Genomic DNA, 15,844 nt, shown 5'->3' with positions numbered 1-15,844 from the left:
GGAGCTGGAGAAAGAAACTTGGCAGTTGTCACCAGTGGCTGAGGAGACCGAGTAGAAAAGGTAGCGAGAGGAAGGAAGAGGGCCTAGGGCGGATGAACTCTTAACATTCCTCCAAGGAAAGGCCCGAGATGGGGGAGAAAATAGAGAATGGTGTCACGGTCACCGCGGGGTGAGGTGTGCTTTAGGACGAGACTTGGTGAAGGTGTCAGCTGCACACTTGGCATCCTGTGCCCGAGGATGAGGAGTTACAGGGGACGCAGCACCTGCCTGGCTGCTCTTGTCTGAACATGGCAGGCTCTCCCCTCCTTCAGAGTGTTTATTTTTACTTCTTTTCTGCTGGACATTACTTTGTATGCATCGTTAGCACATAGAGAAGTGATACCTGGCATGTAACACACTTAATAAATACTTGTTGAGTTAATAGGCTTCTTTCTCCTTCTCACGTACAAATAGTGGATGACTGACCACCTTTAGGCTATTTATTTATTTAGTTTTGGCTGCATTGGGTCTTCGTTGCTGTGCACGGGCTTTCTTTAGTTGGCAGTAAGTGGGGGCTACTCTTCGTTGAGATACGCGGGCTTCTCATTGCGGTGGCTTCTATCATTGCAGAGCATGGGCTCTAGAGCGCAGGCTCAGTAGTTGTAGCGCACGGGCTTAGTTGCTCTGCGGCATCTGGGATCTTCCTGGACCAGGGCTTGAACCCACGGGCCCTGCATTGGCAGGCGGATTCTTAACCACTGCGCACCACCAGGGAAGCGCCCCACCTTTAGGTTTTGTTCACGTGGTGAATACACCTCAGGGGACATGGGCTGGTGTTGATTTGCCTGTCTCTACTAAACTCGCCTCTTGCCACCTTCAAAAGTATTCTTGTGCAGATTACATGAGAATCCATTGATCACAGTGATTTTCATTGATTTATTTTACACTTGGCATGGGAGGTCAATGTTGGTACAGAAATCTTGTCTGGAACAAATAGTATTTCTCCAGGTACTCAGTACATCGTAGATATTTGGCTCAGAAAATATTTGAGTGTCTCCCTGCGTGAGACCCTGTGCTCCGTAAGCCCTAGGGCACAGCTGTTAAAAGATGGCTTGGTGTCTGGTCTCATGGAATTTTAGACAATAAATTTGATTTCGCTTTTGGAATTCTGCAACGTCATCGTTCACATATATTGACTTATATTTTTCACCTTCTTTAGAGCATTGTATTTCTGTTGGTTTCCCACGTGTACTTTACTGTTCATTTATGTGTTTGATGTTTAGGGACAAGCTTTGGAGTCCAAACAGGATGCTTTCCAAGGCCAAGAAGCGGCAGTAATGATGGAGCAGAAGGCAGCATTATATGGGCAGACGTACCCGACGCAGGGGCCTCCAATGCAAGGAGCCTTTAATCTTCCGGGACAATCACCACCTTTTAACTCGATGATGAATCAGATGAACCAGCAGGGAGGTTTTCCTCTCCAAGGAATGCACCCTCGGGCCAACATCGTGAGACCCCGGACAAACACTCCCAAGCAACTTAGAATGCAGCTTCAGCAGAGGCTGCAGGGCCAGCAGGTAACAGCCACACACCCGAAGCAGCTTTCCCTTTGGCCTCCTCCTCTTTCATTTGTTTTTGGACTGTGTTCTTTCAGGGCTCTTGCCACTGGCTCTCTATCCCTCGTCAACCAAAGAAATTCCTTTCGTTTTCATTGCTGTTAACATTTTATTTGTATGGATGGTTCCTTGCTAGGGAGTGGTTGTACTAGAGTTGGATACCCTTCTATAAGAATATTCTATTGTACAGGTTGAAAAATAAACAATGTCCGAGAGGATTGCTCTTGGGGGAGAAGAGGTTTCTTGATGGCTTTGTAGTCTTAGAGGTAGATAATTTCTATTATTAAGAGTCCTTAATGTTAATAGCCAGATGTTGAAACCTTATTGATTTGAGCAGAAACCTCTGAGTAAGGAACCTTTTTGAGTAAGGAACCTCTGCTTTCTAGATGTGTTATACAACTTGAGCTCTTTTAATATTTTTTTTTTCCGTTTCCTTTGTAACACATTTTAAAAAATTTATTTTTAAAAAATTTATTTTTATTTTGTATCTTGAGTGCACTGAGTTCTTAAATGTGGGGGGATCGAACCACATAAGCAGATGAGTGAATTGAGAATCCAGTGAGCTGGAGCCCCTTCCAGTGTATTAATGTTCCTAAAAGCGTAGGTACTCAGGAAAGCTGTGTTAATGCGTTCATGGTATCATTTTTTACCATTTCTTTCCACTAAAAATTACCCAGGAAAAGGTAGCAGAAGTAGTTTTTTCCAGTGTTACCTTTGATTAAATTAAAGCTATTTCCCCAATAGCCTAAGTAATCCCAGAGAAAATCTGACTTTATAAATTCTTTGAGTTCCTGTTGAAGACATTCTTTAAGCTGCAGAATTGCACTTTCACTTTTCCTCCTGTTGCTGAACATGAAGGCCTCACATGCCAGCCAAGGGCTTTCCAGCACCAACCTTTTTGAAATGTGAAAGCGTGCTGCTTTAGCTTAGCCATGACTTAGCCCGGTTGATGGGTTTAGAGGTGTCTTCATGACCTCGCTGGGTGGTGCCAAGGGTGTGGACAGCTGTTTGGGTTCATTCACGTGCTCCACTTGCGTTCTAACCACCCTGTCTCTCCCCAGTTTTTGAATCAGAGCCGTCAGGCACTTGAAATGAAAATGGAAAACCCCACTGCTGGTGGGGCTGCGGTGATGAGGCCCATGATGCAGCCTCAGGTCAACTCCCAGGTGAGAATAAGTCTCTCCGTGTTCAGGGCTGAATGCCCCGCACAGGGCTTGGCCCATGCTTGACTCTCAGTAAATGTTTATTAAACAAAGACAGTACATAATCCCAAATTTCTTGTGTAAGAACCCATCCCATGGTCCCATCACACTTTTTCTTCCCTTTGTCTCTCCTACTGGTAACTAGGAAGAATCAGAGGAAGAGAGGTTCTTTTATTAAAAACCACTGATTCATGTTTTTAAAGTTAGTTCCCCGGGGGTGGGGTGGGATGAATTGGGAGACTGGGATTGACATATATACACTATTGATAACTGTGTATAAAAAAGGTAACTAATGAGAACCTGCTGTATAGCTCAGGGAGCTTTGCTCAGTGCTCTGTGGTGACCTAAATGGGAAGGAAATCCAAAAAAGAGGGGGTATATGTATACATATAGCTGATTCACTCTGCTGTACAGTAGAAACTTAACAGAACATTGTAAAGCAACTGTACTCCAATAAAAATTAATAAAAAAATTAATTCCCTCTGTGATCAGTTGCTGTGTTGTGAAAGCCGCTACCATTTACCTTTCAGGAATTGAAAATAACAAATCTGTAAACTTTTTTCTGCTCCTGGATTGTGAGACCAAATGCTCACTGCGTAGAATTTGAAATTATAAGAAGTATAAAAAAGAAAATAAATAATTTATAATCCCACTCTCGGTGACAGCCTCTGAGATGACCTGATTTCCCCTAGTGGGAGGAGTGCTGTTAAAGTTCTGTCTGCCCCCATCACATGGTGGACACTGTATTAAGGCATTTCCTTAGTGTGCACAAGGCAGATGACTACACGAAAATCCCTACTGTGGTTTGAAATACTGTTAAACAACAACAATTCTGAAATGCCTAGTTTTTGCTGTTAGACCTACTCGGAAGTACCGATACCTATGTATTTTCTTGATAGTCAGATCTCCTGTATAAGCTGAGCTAGGATGCTTTCCAAAAAGAGGATAAATGTTTGCTTTTTATCCTGGGTGATGATCTCTCCCAGCTGGCAAATCAACAGGTCAGCTTCCTTGTTCAGTGCTTTGATCCCGTCACCTCCTTACCCTTCACCTCTTTTGTCAGAAGGTTTAGAGAGACTACAAGAGCTTCTGGGGTGGATTCCTGCTTCTCTGAGTATAACCCCATCCCTTTGCTTTGTTTTTGGCTTCTCTTTTTGTTTCTCCCCCAAACATAGTCTCATTCCTGCCCCTTTTCTTCTTGCTGTTTTATTTCGTAGTTTTTGAAGTTTGTCCTCAAATTCTACTCCTAAATGTTCTCTCACTTTGAGGAATGTTTTCTAACTATGTCAAAGCCCGATGACTTTTCTGCTTTCGTCCCCTAGCCCCCAGTAATTTCCAGGTCCCTGTTCTCCCCCAACGCTCATGCCCGCACCAAGCCGGAAAGCCTTTACCATAATGAGAATTGTGCGTTTCCTTTTTTGTAACTATATAGAAAGGCATTGGGTGTTTTTTCTCTCTGATACCTCACGTGTCATGGGGGCACTGTATGTATGAAATTGGCTGGCTCTTGCCACACGTGTGTAATTGCGTTCTTTCTTGGGTGTTAGCAGGGTTTCCTTAGCGCCCAGATGGCCGCCCAGCGCAGCAGAGAGCTGCTGAGTCATCACTTCCGGCAGCAGAGGGTGGCGATGATGATGCAGCAACAGCAGCAGCACACCCAGGCCTTCAGTCCACCCCCTAACGTGACCGCGTCCCCCAGCATGGACGGAGTCCTGGCAGGGCCTGCCATGCCGCAGGCTCCACCCCAGCAGTTTCCATATCCACCAGGTTATGGTAAATCTGTCAGGGATAATAATGTCTTCCTCAAAGTAACATTCCTACGGACGTAAGAGTCACTAGGGCTGTTGTATATTAGAAGCAAATGCTATTCACTCTCTTTTATTTCACAAGAGAAACAAAATTAATTAAAAAATAACAGAACAAAAATGTCTGCTGCAGTGCACAGATGATTGTCACTGAGGTAGATGATCTATCATAGTTCAGGTTTTTTTCCCACCCAGGTCTTAATTTGGAAGAAAGACTTACCAGGTCCCGTCCAGTACGTCCCAGCCTAGTAGAACTCTGCCATCTCCGAACAGTGAGAGCAATGCACTGTGTGGGCTTTTTGAGTTCCTTTTCTTGGTGGCTTGGACATATTAATTACAGTCATACCTTTGTGAGGTTCCAGGAACATGGTGGGAGTGGGGCTAGAGGTATCTGTTGCAGAGATGACATTTGAGGATGCGTCCCTGTCAGCTGGGGACACAGCTCTTTGCCCTCTAAAGGGGGATGGAGTGAGGAGCAGCGTGATATGGTGTCCTTTTTATACAGAAAGCTCACTGAAGTAACTGCCCTTCGGGGGATCCACACAGCGTGTATCTCTGTAGTAAGCCTGGCTCTAGTTGTCACCTTGATGAGAAGCCAGAATTACTGGCAGCATCTTTATACCTTATACTTAACACATTCCCCCACCTTTAAAAAAGAACCTCAAGTTACTATAGAAAGCTGATATTCTAAGGAGGTAGCATTTGAGCATTGTAATTTCTTTCTCTCCTTCTTTCTTTTTTAAAGGGATGGGACAGCAGCCAGATCCAGCCTTTGGTCGAGTGCCTAGTCCTCCCAGTGCGATGGTATCATCAAGAATGGGTCCCTCCCAGAATCCCATGATGCAGCACCCTCAGACCGCACCCATGTATCAGTCCTCGGAAATGAAGGGCTGGCCGTCAGGAACCCTGACCAGGAACAGGTGAAGAACAGGGAATTTTTTTTTTTTTTTTTTTGGCTGGGCCGCTTGGCTTGCGGGATCTCAGTTCCCTGACCAGGGATTGAACCCAAGCCCCCGGCAGTGAAATTGCAGAGTCTTAACTACTGGACTGCTGGGGAATTCCCAGAATAGGGACTTCATAAAAGTCGGCCACGTTCTAGTGCCAGAAGTTCAGGGAATTAGTCTCTGTGTTTCTCAGCCAAGCTTGTTTGGGTGGGGAGCGCAAAGGTCCTAGGCTTACGTTAGAGAGTGTGTGATTTGGCTCATCTGTTTTGAGAAGCCTGTCTACTGTGCTCATCTCCACGAGGGTAGTGAGTACAGAGAAGAGCTGTGAAAGATAGAAGGCAGGCTGTCAGAGTTTTCTTGCCCATGTTCTCTGCTTGAGTACAGCGACATTGACCAAATTGCGGTAGTCTCTGTGTGCGTGTCCTGTGTTACGAAAATGACCCAGGAGGTAATTTCCCACTTTCTTCACAGCTCTTTTTCCCAGCAGCAGTTTGCTCACCAGGGGAATCCTGCAGCGTATAGTATGGTGCACGTGAATGGCAGCAGTGGTCCCGTGGGACAGATGAACATGAACTCCATGCCCATGACTGGCATGCCGATGGGTCCTGATCAGGTACGGGGTCGGGGGATCTGTTCCTTAACTTTCTCAAAAAACTTTTCCTGTTCTCTGGAGAGAACCAAAGCCTCAACTGTAATGTTAAAGGTCCTAGGTAGATTTTAAACTTGGATGTATAACTTAAAAATATATGTAATAATTGAAAAAACTTTCGGTTTCAAGGCATTGGGCCAGCTGATACTTTCAGAAATCTGGGACCTAAGAACTGAATCAGTCAGCCAGAGCCATGTTGCAAGCCATCAGTGTAGACATAATGGATTCTTTTCTGTTGGGCAAAGTGTGTGTTTTACTCATGTTACTTCTGGTTGCCAACAGAAATATTGCTGACATCTCTACACCAGGACCTCCAAGGAAATCACTGTACAAATGACACTGCACTAGGATTATTGGGAGTAAAGAATCATTGTCTAGGCGCCCAGCTTTGAAGAAAGGACCAGCTTTGATCCCCATCAAGGGTATTTCAAGTGATGTCATTTGAGCAGGCAGGACTGGATTTTAAGCTGAAGCGTGATATCTACCTGTTATTTTTCCCTCCTATGTATCATGGTGTTTAAAACAAATATTTTTGGCGTTCTGCCTTTTCAGGATGTGATTCTGGAGGTACGGAGTGTTACTAATCACAGAACTGTCCGGCGTCAGAAACTTTTTTCTGCTTGGCTATCCAAAGTCTTTGGAAAAAATGTAGGTGGGCCAGAGAACATTGGAGAAATCAAGAGATTAGAACATCCGGTTTCTTGGTAGTTGCTGTATTGGGTGAAGAGCATGGTCCCAACCTCGAGTGTTTTTGTCACTATCAGGTTCTATCCCGGGAGTGGGCATTTCCAAGTTCTCCCTTAAGGAGTGTTGAGTTGCTCTGACCCTACTCTTGGTTGTCCTAGGCTTTTTCCTAAATAGCATTTTTATCTGCCCCCAATGTCCTGTAATGCTTCACCTCCAGGAATTGTCCTTGGTGTCAGGTGGCATCGCAGAAGGGAAAATAGATGACAGTATTTAATTGCAGCGGTCAGTGGCAGTTATTCATATGCTAACGTGCAGCCGTGTGCACTTTATTTAAAAAGTAACGGATAAACGCAATATTCTCGAGGTCTTGAGGAACGGTGAGCCACATACCTAGTGTTTGTCTAAACTAATCTGTTGGACAAGAACTATGATTTTTGTTGCTGTTGTTGAAAGCACTGGTTTCACCCTTTGCCTATATGGTATAATGCTTTTTGAAAATAAACTGCAGAAAACCCAAGGCCAGGTACTGCATTCTGAATCAGAATTTTGCAGTGTTTCTGTGAATAGAATTTCTTTTGTAAATATGACCTTTAAGATATTGTATTATGTAAAATATGTATATACCTTTTTTTGTAGGTCACAACAACTCATTTTTACAGAGTTTGTGAAACTAAATATTTAACGTTGATTTCAGTAAGTTCAGCATGGTGAGGTTACCAACAGAAGTCATCCCCTGAATTTTGTGGCCTGGGGGATGGGGCAGTGGCCAACAGCTTTTCCTTGCCCCCAGCCTGAGATGCCTCGCTTGTTTTCAGTCTCTTAATCTCAATGCTTTTTAAAGAGATCATTTAGATGTAGACATTTAAATTTTTTTAAAAAATTTCTCTACCAGAACTAAGCACTTTGTTAATTTCGGGGGAGAGAATAGATACGGGGAAATAAACTTTAAAAAAAAACACCAGATATCAAGGATTTTAAAAGATCAAGCAATTTGATTTCAAAGAAGAATCTTGGATTTTAAGCAATCCATAAATTAAATGGCAGTTCATGGAATTTTTTTTAGAAAGTGAATACGCTGTCTTCTCATCCATTTTAGGAGTGCTCTAAGGTTTTGGTTGCTAGGACCTGAGTCCCACATTGAGATCTCAGGCGTAGAATCCTCAGTGTGGTTCCTGGTGTCTGCTCAGCTTGTCTTGTCCTTCCACTACTGTGATGTTTGTTTTCCCACGGGAATTGGAGGAGTAGCATCATGGTTATTTCCTAAGGAGTTCAGTCTCCATAGCAGCCAGTTTCATGCGATTCAGAGCCGAGGTCTGACTGGGCGCCTTTGCATTCCCTCCCTGCTCTGGCCCCGCCCCTTTCTGCTGCTGCCACTTGTCGGTTGGGAATAGGGAAGAAAGTCAAGTTTAATTCCCTTTACCTGGTTTACTTTATCAGGTTCAAACAGTTGAATGAAACTGGGTTTTTGGACTAGCTATGAATTTCAAATGTCTGTTAGCCTTGGTGTCGTTTCCTAGCAATAACTGAGAGCCAGTTAAAATTTTTTCACACGTTTAGCCAATATTTGTAGGTGTCTCTGAAGGTGAGATCATTTAATTTCTTTGACCTATGAGTAAGTGAAACCTGTGTTTCCAGAACCACCACTAGAGTGGAGTTGAGTTTCACACTCCCCCCACCTGGTTAAAAACAAATCTAAGATTATAAATCCATCAGCTTCCATCCGAGTGGCCTGTACTTTTTAGATAACACATCCTCTGGTCTGGAGACGGAGGCAGAGCTGAATTAAGAGTCTCTGTCTTTTTAGACACAGTTGTATCTGAACCCTTCTTGTTGAAGTCACACGTGTGTGGGAGAAAGAGAATGGTGCTCTTACCCTTTCTTGACTTTTAATTAAAAACAAAAAGTTTTGTGATTCTTTTCCTCAATCAGTCTTGACTCCAGGCTAAGTGGAAGGCAGCACCCCCTTTTTATATGGAAGAAAAATGAAGTTTATTATAAGTTTTTATATTTTCTACTTGTTCATTTTATTGGTGCAAATTGAGATTTTGTTTCCTTTTAATAGATGCAGTCTTTGAGATAATTTGTTGTTGTTTTTACCTTTATTCCCGTTTTATCTTTTTCGGATAATTCTCTTTGTACTCCTCTGCCTACCTCTCCTCACTCCTCCTCCCCTCACCCCCACCACTTTTTTAAACCTTAGTATCTGTTGGGTGAACAGAGTAATGTTTTCATCTGCTTTTAGAATGTGAGATATTTCCAGTACCTGCTTTTTTGCTGAATCCAAAGATATATAAATATAAATATATATATATTTTATAAAGATCAAAATGATATAAAGGAGATACGTTTCTTCCTTTAAAAAAACAAATAGAAATCCATTGTTAATGTTCATATTATGATGCCACTTTTCTAAACTGTGCATCTTGATGGAAAGGTGTAAATATCAATCAATAGGACTGCTTAATCAGTATTTAATATCTAAGGTGAGTTGGGGACGTATAGGGGCGGGCTCCTACAGAACATAGCTGGCTCGCTGTCCTATAAATTCCTTGATCCATAGACAGATGCAGCTGGAAAGTAAACAGAACGGATTGCCAGCTACCCATATGCCTGTCCAGTTCCCTTTTTATTTGCAGAGTCCGTGCATTTGTTCACAAGTGGGAAGCTCATAGGAGTAAAACCTCTTGGGTAGGTGAACTCTCCCCTGCTGCGGAGGAGCAGGGGCTGTCACGTGGCCCCGAGGCAGACCGTTTCATCGTGAGCAGGCTGTTCTCGTCCTCCTTCCTTCTCTTTCTTTCTCTCGTTCCAATATTTGGAATTTTGCAGAAGATGGACACGTCGTTCTGAGCAATATTTAAATTCTCAGGAATTGACTTACAGTGTCGAGAAGGAATTCACTTTCAATCAATTTTACATTAAACGTTGTTTTTAAAAAATATAAACCACACTGCAAAGAATCCAAACCACATGGGATAACTTATGAGATGGTTGAGTGGTAAGCTGTGACTCCTTTGTTGATCATTTTGGACGTCATTGTAAATAAAGGTTTCTATTTAAAATCGAAGGCTGAGAGTGTGCCACTTTTTTTTTTTTTTTTTAAATCCCGATTGGATAAAGGGTAAGAGATAAGGCTAAGGAATCCTATTTCAGATAACAGTAGCAGTTTCTGTGAGGCTAAAAGAAACCTGGAAAGCATGGCCCCTGTTCTTACACGAGGTAAGTGCTTAGGGGTCGTGTGATAGGGAGAAACGTGCTGGGCCAGGTGATGGCCGAAGTTCCTCCTCCTCCCAGTCTAGCGTTCCGACAGCTACCTTTACCCGTTGGACTACCCGGTATACGACGCAGGGCTGGATAAGGTGAGTTGCTTTGCAGTCGGTTAATACTTTTAAAAAGTGGGGTCCTAAAGCTGGTGTGATATGAGACTTACCTTTGAAGAAGTGGGGTCCTAAAGCTGGTGTGATATGAGACTTACCTTTGAGGTCCCTGAAGTATGGTAAATTCTAGTACAATTTATAACCATGTATTTATTCCCTTTTAAAAAAACCATCTAAACCCATGGTGTCTCCTTCCAAAAAGGTGTTGACTGGTGGTATCTTGAATGCTTTTTAACTAAAAAAAAAACCAAACACACCCAAAAGACTCCTAAGAATGGCCTTTTAGAAAATGTCAAAGGTTCCCTCATACCACCTGCTGGTCACTGGCTGGGGTTTTCAACGTTGTCTGACAATACTTAGACTACAGAATTTCTTTACAAATACAGTTTTATTAAAACTTGGGACATACATCAACTTCATGTCTTTGCAGGACTTTAAAAAACATCAGTTCTGGGACAGATAACAAAGGAATCCTGGGAGCAATGGCATCTGGTCAGGAAGAGGAAAGTCTACAACTGCACGGGCTTTTCTTTTACGTGGGCCACAGCGTTTATTGACACCACCGCTCTTGAAAATTGGGCTTTCTTATTAGTCAAATCCCCCTAAAAGTCCCCGAGCTGGTTACGTGTAAATAGTCACATATATACAGTGAAGTCAGTTTCTTCAGAGGCAGCCAGAGTTCTAGGGTGAAGTATAATTTATGACTTTTGTGCTGCTGACTCATTGTGAAACTCGGTCACCATTTCCTGCCTCTGTCCTGCTTCCTAGTTCCTTCTTTGTGAAGGGCCAAAAGAATGAGAGGATTTAAAACAGGGTGGTTCTTACCCTGTGCTTTAAAAAAAAATCCCAGTGACTTTCACCCTTGGGGAAAATCTCCAAGAAAACCTCTCTGTTGTTCTTCCCTTGTGAGCCTCTCAGAGAGGGTTAGTGGTGACCTTTTGATATGAAAATGCATTTTGTGCAGCTGGTGAGGTATAATCCATAGCAAAAGCAGGGGCAAAAATGGACTCCCAGAAGTCTCACTGCTCCTGGATGCTTCTCTTCCAGAATCTGCCACGTTGACTGAAAGCGGATTCTGTGTGTCTCAGGCTTCTTGGCTAACATCATAGGTCTGCTGGAAGTCATTCAGTTTTTCATTGCACAGGTGATGCCTCTGTTTTTGGAGGTCCATCTCATGCTTCTTAACCTTCCCAGCCTTCCCACAGTTGTCCCCTGTGGAACAAAGCAAACTCATTTACCACGCTGCTTATGGATTTCTTAATTGGTCCTACAGCTGAGTCAGCTTCGCTTCAAGGATGTGGCTGCTGAGAAGGAATGTTTCTAGATCCCTCAGGGCTTGCTATCACCTAATCATCTGGATTGTCAGTTGGCTTACACATTCAGTGGCTGGCAGAGATGTCATTTAAAGATCTAGATAGGATAGTGGCTAAGGGGAAAGTGAGATGTAAAGATCAAGTGCTTTCATTCTGGTAGCACCAAAGAAATGCTTAACTGGCCCATTATTTTTCCTGTTAAAGCCACACAGGTTTATATGCATATACAGACAGAAATGAATAGGCCACAGGTTGCAAATGGCAGCTCACCAAGGGGGCTTGGTTGGCCTGCATGGTAACCTCGTGTCAGATTAGTTGCCAACATTAACAAATTCTCACACATATCTACGTTTCTGGATTTTCTCGGTGAAGCAGAGGATTCAAATTGCATCCCATTCCATTCTCTTTAGACCAGAGTGACCTCTCCAGGTTGCCACAGCCTCCTGGCCCCTACCAGCCTCTGTTGGCCCTGGAGTTCGTAGCACGGATGTTTTGGAAACCATTCAATGAGGCCACCTTGCCGCTGACACGGTGGACCAAGTAGCACCTCTGCAGCCACAGCCTTCAAGACGCCTGGCACTTAGCTGACTGACATGGTTCTCAGCCTCTCAGGAAGGCCTTGAGCTTACCAAGCACAGATGATGACGAGGAGAACAACGGTGTATTAGACAAAGTATATAATCTAGAACATGAAATATATCCAAGTGTGTTATTTTATGGGAAAGACTGACATGACTGCTTCCCCTCTTATGGGAACAGATGAGAGGAATAAGTGAGAAAGGGCGTGCATGCAGAACAGCCTCGGCAAAACAAAGTGGGTTGGGCCAGGTGTCTATTGGTAAACGGGTTCCTCAACTCACAGTGATTTGGAAGAAGGTCTCTTCATTTCTGGCCACTTTCGACGCTGAAACTGCCTAAGGTTTCGAGTGTCAAAAGGAGAAAGAGTGTTAACCGTCACCAAGAAAGAAAAAGTGACCCCCAAAGAACTAGACAAAGAAGGTCTCTTAGTGGACACCTGTCGCTGGTGGGCGAGCTAGGCCCCTGGCAGACCAGAGAAAGGTAGCATCCCAACCTCACACGTGCAACCTCGAGGTTAGACTACAGGATGGGCCACCAATGGGGCGATTGTCAGGCTTTAAAAGCAAAAGCAATACCTGTATTGTTCATAGCTTCCTCCATCCTTCAGTCCTAAAGGAGAGAGAAGTGCACGACATGAAAACAGGTAAATAAGGGCAAAAGTGGCACAAGCAAGGACAAACTTTATAACTGCCTCTTTTTCTTCTTTAAAACACTTCAGGTTTTTTTGTCAGAAAGCCATGATGTTGGTAGTGGCTCCTAGACAGAGGGGACTGAATTAGCAGGTGAGCTGTCCCTAAGACTCTTGGTAGGTCGCCTACACTCTCGCGGCCTCTTATCGATTTCAGGCTCCTGCTGCAGTCATTCAGTACTGACCTTGGTCATAGCGGGGGAGCCACATGTGGGCACGGAACACCTACGCTGCAGCGGACAGAAAGCTGAGGGCAGCGGGGAGATCCCGAGTGTGGGCTCTCGGCAAATTTCCCAGAGGATGTGGTAGTGTGACCAAGTGCGCGGGCTCTGGACCCAGTCACGTCACTCATCCATAAAACGAGGACAAGCAGATTCACCTCAGAGGCCTGTCAGTTAATGCATGTAAAGCACTTAGCACCCTGGTGGGTTACAGTGATGGGTAAGTGATGGCACTTATCCTAAAAGTAGCCACATGGTTGGTGAATGTTAGCAAGGTGATATTATAGCTACTGGTGAGAATTCACCAACTCCTGGTGATTCTGGGTTCCCTCTTCAGACAGGACCTCCTCCGTCCCCTCCTGTGGTCACCCCGCACCACGCTGGGGCACCTGCTCACCCAGGTCCATGTTCCGGGTCCGGGGGTTACACTGCCTGTAACCCTTGCAGCTCCTCAGCTCCATGAGCTGCACATGTAGCTGATTGAGGATGTCCCTGTCCAGGGTGTTCACTGCATTCATCAACTGGTTGGAAAAAAGGTAGGTTATCAATGAGGTGAAGACTCCCCCACCCAGCCCCCTTCTACCATCTGGGGGACTGACTGCAGGCAGGTGGGGAGTACAAGGTGTGAAGGGACGGTGACCTCTACTTCCACAAGAGCTGGGGTTTGGAACAGTTAGAACTACCTTTTGCCTCTAGCCCCACGTGCATGAAATCTCAAAATAAAAACCGCCTCTGTGTACGTCACATTGAACTCCTGGAGCCCCACTGGTCAGGAAATTTACCAAGCTTGGAAAGAAGCTTGGAACCCAGCCCTGTATTTTTAAGCAGCCTTCCTTCACAGCCCCTCAGGTCCTCTTGATGGAAAAGCAGCCATCTGGCGAAGGGCTGGGTGAGTGACCTTGTCCTCACCTGGTCTGGGAGCCGCTGGTGACCCACTAACCTACCAGCTCTGTCACCCTCTTTTGTAAAATACAGGAGAAAGGAGAAAGACCGGTGGCCTGTATGGTAATTAGAGCAAAACAAGACAATCGAGTTGCTTGCACTTACAAATCATGTAAAAGATTACTTTCAGACTTTTCTTGAAACATGGAAGACTGGGCAATGCCGAGGCCATGCTACTGAGAAGCTCTAGCGCTGAAGCTGGGTTGTGACCATCTGTTTCAGGAGGGACATGCACGTTCCAGTCACCAGGCTCCGTGGCCGCTTCAGTCCCGCATGGATTCAGTTGGGTTAATATAGGGGAAGCGCGGAGTAAGGGCTGCCTGAGTGTTAGTTACGGGCCTGTCGTCTGTAGGGTTTGGCCTGACCCTAAGGACCCCTGAGCCTCCAAAGTTCTAGGCGTCTTCCCAAGATCCCACAAAACCTGCTGGAACTGTGCCAGGTGCGTAAGTTGGAGGGAAGAGGCTGTACCCGCACGCAGGGAGGGCGGATGGCACACAAGAGTCCCAGCCTTCCTGGTGGCTTCAACTCACTTCTGCTGTCTTAGGGACTCAGTGGGACTTGAAAAACCGGTTATCACTTCCTCGGGGGGCCTACGTGGCAGGGGCCCCATTTCTCCATCCTGTGTTGTCCGTACCTGGTAGGGGTCTGTGTTGAGATCAAAGTACTCCAGGAAGCCGGTTGCAAATTCACAGAAGAGGAAGTTGTGGGTCTCATTGATGGTCCTCATGCACCAGTACGTGTTGTTGTTGGCGCTGGTGCAGGCGCAGAAGGGCCCCACTGCCAGGGAGGAGAGCACGCCCTGAGCCGAAGAGGCCCTGGCTGCCAGCCCCTTCCTGCCGGAGCACTTGACCCCTGAGGTTGCCGGGGGACCTGTTCCTGAAAGACCCTCAGGGTCTGTCCAGGAAGCGCTCACAAGCTGGGGGGCACTGGGTCCCTGGGACCCCCGGGCGGACCCCCCCGCCCTGGGCCCGGCTGGCTCACGCGTCCAGAGGGGTGCCGTCTGCCAGTGCTGGTTGTCGTGGGTGAAGCACGTGAGGCCGGGCATGCTGCACGTGTCGTTGTTCTGCAGCCGCCTGAGCAGCTTGCGGAGTTTCTTCTTGCGCTTCTGCTCCCGCAGCAGCCACACCTTGTCCTTCTCCTGCAAACCCTTCCTAGGGGCACACAGGGCCGCACCCCTCACACCTCCCCTGACCCCACCTTGGAGCCTCTTCCTGTCCAGGGAGCCAGGGTCATGGCCCTTTGCCCAGGTCGCACTGCTGCTCCTTGGCAGGGCTGGGGCCAGACGAGGCTCCTGTCGTCCGACGTTAGCTCCTGCGGCAGCACAGGGCTAGGGCGCTTCCTGCTCACACCCGCCCCTGGGGCCTGTGTCCCGCCCTGCCCTGCAGTAACCCGCTCTGGCCACAGAGGGGCGCCCGGACCCCTGCTCGTTGTTGATCTGGCAGTCGGGCCTCTGCGCCTCGCAGGGAAAGGCCAGGACTTGGCTTGTCCTTGTTTGTTTTGGCTTAAGGGAGGGCCGGCCGCCGCTGCCCTTACCTGAACGGATGCAGGCTGGAGCCTTTGTGCTTGAGGCGGCCTTTGTGCTGGGCGTGGTAACTGCAACAGACCCCCAGCCTGGCTTTCAGACACTGTGCCCAAGGCCACACAGTGGGGTGGCTGCGAACTGCGCTTCTCTGGGATCCCTGTTTCTCCTTCTGGGGCGGTGCTGGGGAGGTACTATCCCCTGGGTGGCAGCCCCCTGCCCGCCCAGCTCCTTCCTCCATACGTGACCTGGGAGCCCCCGGCTGAAGGCCTCAGCCAGACATAGAAGGTCGGGGTGAGGCTGGGCCTGGCTCTGCGTGGCTTTAG

General features: G+C 46.3%; 2 protein-coding genes across 12 annotated transcripts in view; one reads left to right on the top strand and one right to left on the bottom strand.

Annotated features, from left to right (window-relative positions):
* Positions 1-9,946, top strand: part of NCOA3 (nuclear receptor coactivator 3) — a 122,228-nt gene extending 112,282 nt beyond the window's left edge. For 3 of the 6 annotated variants that reach the window (XM_032604577.1, XM_032604579.1, XM_032604580.1), the window contains 6 exons: positions 1,263-1,556; positions 2,657-2,761; positions 4,345-4,570; positions 5,348-5,522; positions 6,018-6,159; positions 6,478-7,424. In XM_032604577.1, coding sequence (XP_032460468.1) covers positions 1,263-1,556; positions 2,657-2,761; positions 4,345-4,570; positions 5,348-5,522; positions 6,018-6,159; positions 6,478-6,489 — 954 coding nt within the window. In that variant the 3' untranslated portion in view covers positions 6,490-7,424. Of the gene's footprint in view, positions 1-1,262; positions 1,557-2,656; positions 2,762-4,344; positions 4,571-5,347; positions 5,523-6,017; positions 6,160-6,477 lie in introns of all 6 variants that reach the window. The other 3 variants (XM_032604578.1, XM_032604582.1, XM_032604583.1) reach the window with 3 other exon arrangements.
* Positions 9,947-10,522: 576 nt separating this feature from the next.
* SULF2 (sulfatase 2) overlaps positions 10,523-15,844 on the bottom strand; it is a 140,569-nt gene continuing 135,247 nt past the window's right edge. For 3 of the 6 annotated variants that reach the window (XM_032605634.1, XM_032605633.1, XM_032605632.1), the window contains exons 15-21: positions 15,533-15,592; positions 14,981-15,150; positions 14,634-14,776; positions 13,455-13,578; positions 12,724-12,757; positions 12,430-12,483; positions 10,523-11,468 (exon numbers count right to left, since the gene is read on the bottom strand). In XM_032605634.1, the coding sequence (XP_032461525.1) occupies positions 11,438-11,468; positions 12,430-12,483; positions 12,724-12,757; positions 13,455-13,578; positions 14,634-14,776; positions 14,981-15,150; positions 15,533-15,592 (616 nt within the window). In that variant the 3' untranslated portion in view covers positions 10,523-11,437. Of the gene's footprint in view, positions 13,579-14,633; positions 15,151-15,532; positions 15,593-15,844 lie in introns of all 6 variants that reach the window. The other 3 variants (XM_032605631.1, XM_032605630.1, XM_032605629.1) reach the window with 1 other exon arrangement.

Source organism: Phocoena sinus, chromosome 15 (genome assembly GCF_008692025.1).
Source record: "Phocoena sinus isolate mPhoSin1 chromosome 15, mPhoSin1.pri, whole genome shotgun sequence".
In the NCBI taxonomy this organism is placed as follows: domain Eukaryota; kingdom Metazoa; phylum Chordata; class Mammalia; order Artiodactyla; family Phocoenidae; genus Phocoena; species Phocoena sinus.
The sequence above is the reverse complement of the archived record's forward strand: the minus strand, read 5'-3'. Positions and strand labels throughout refer to the sequence as shown.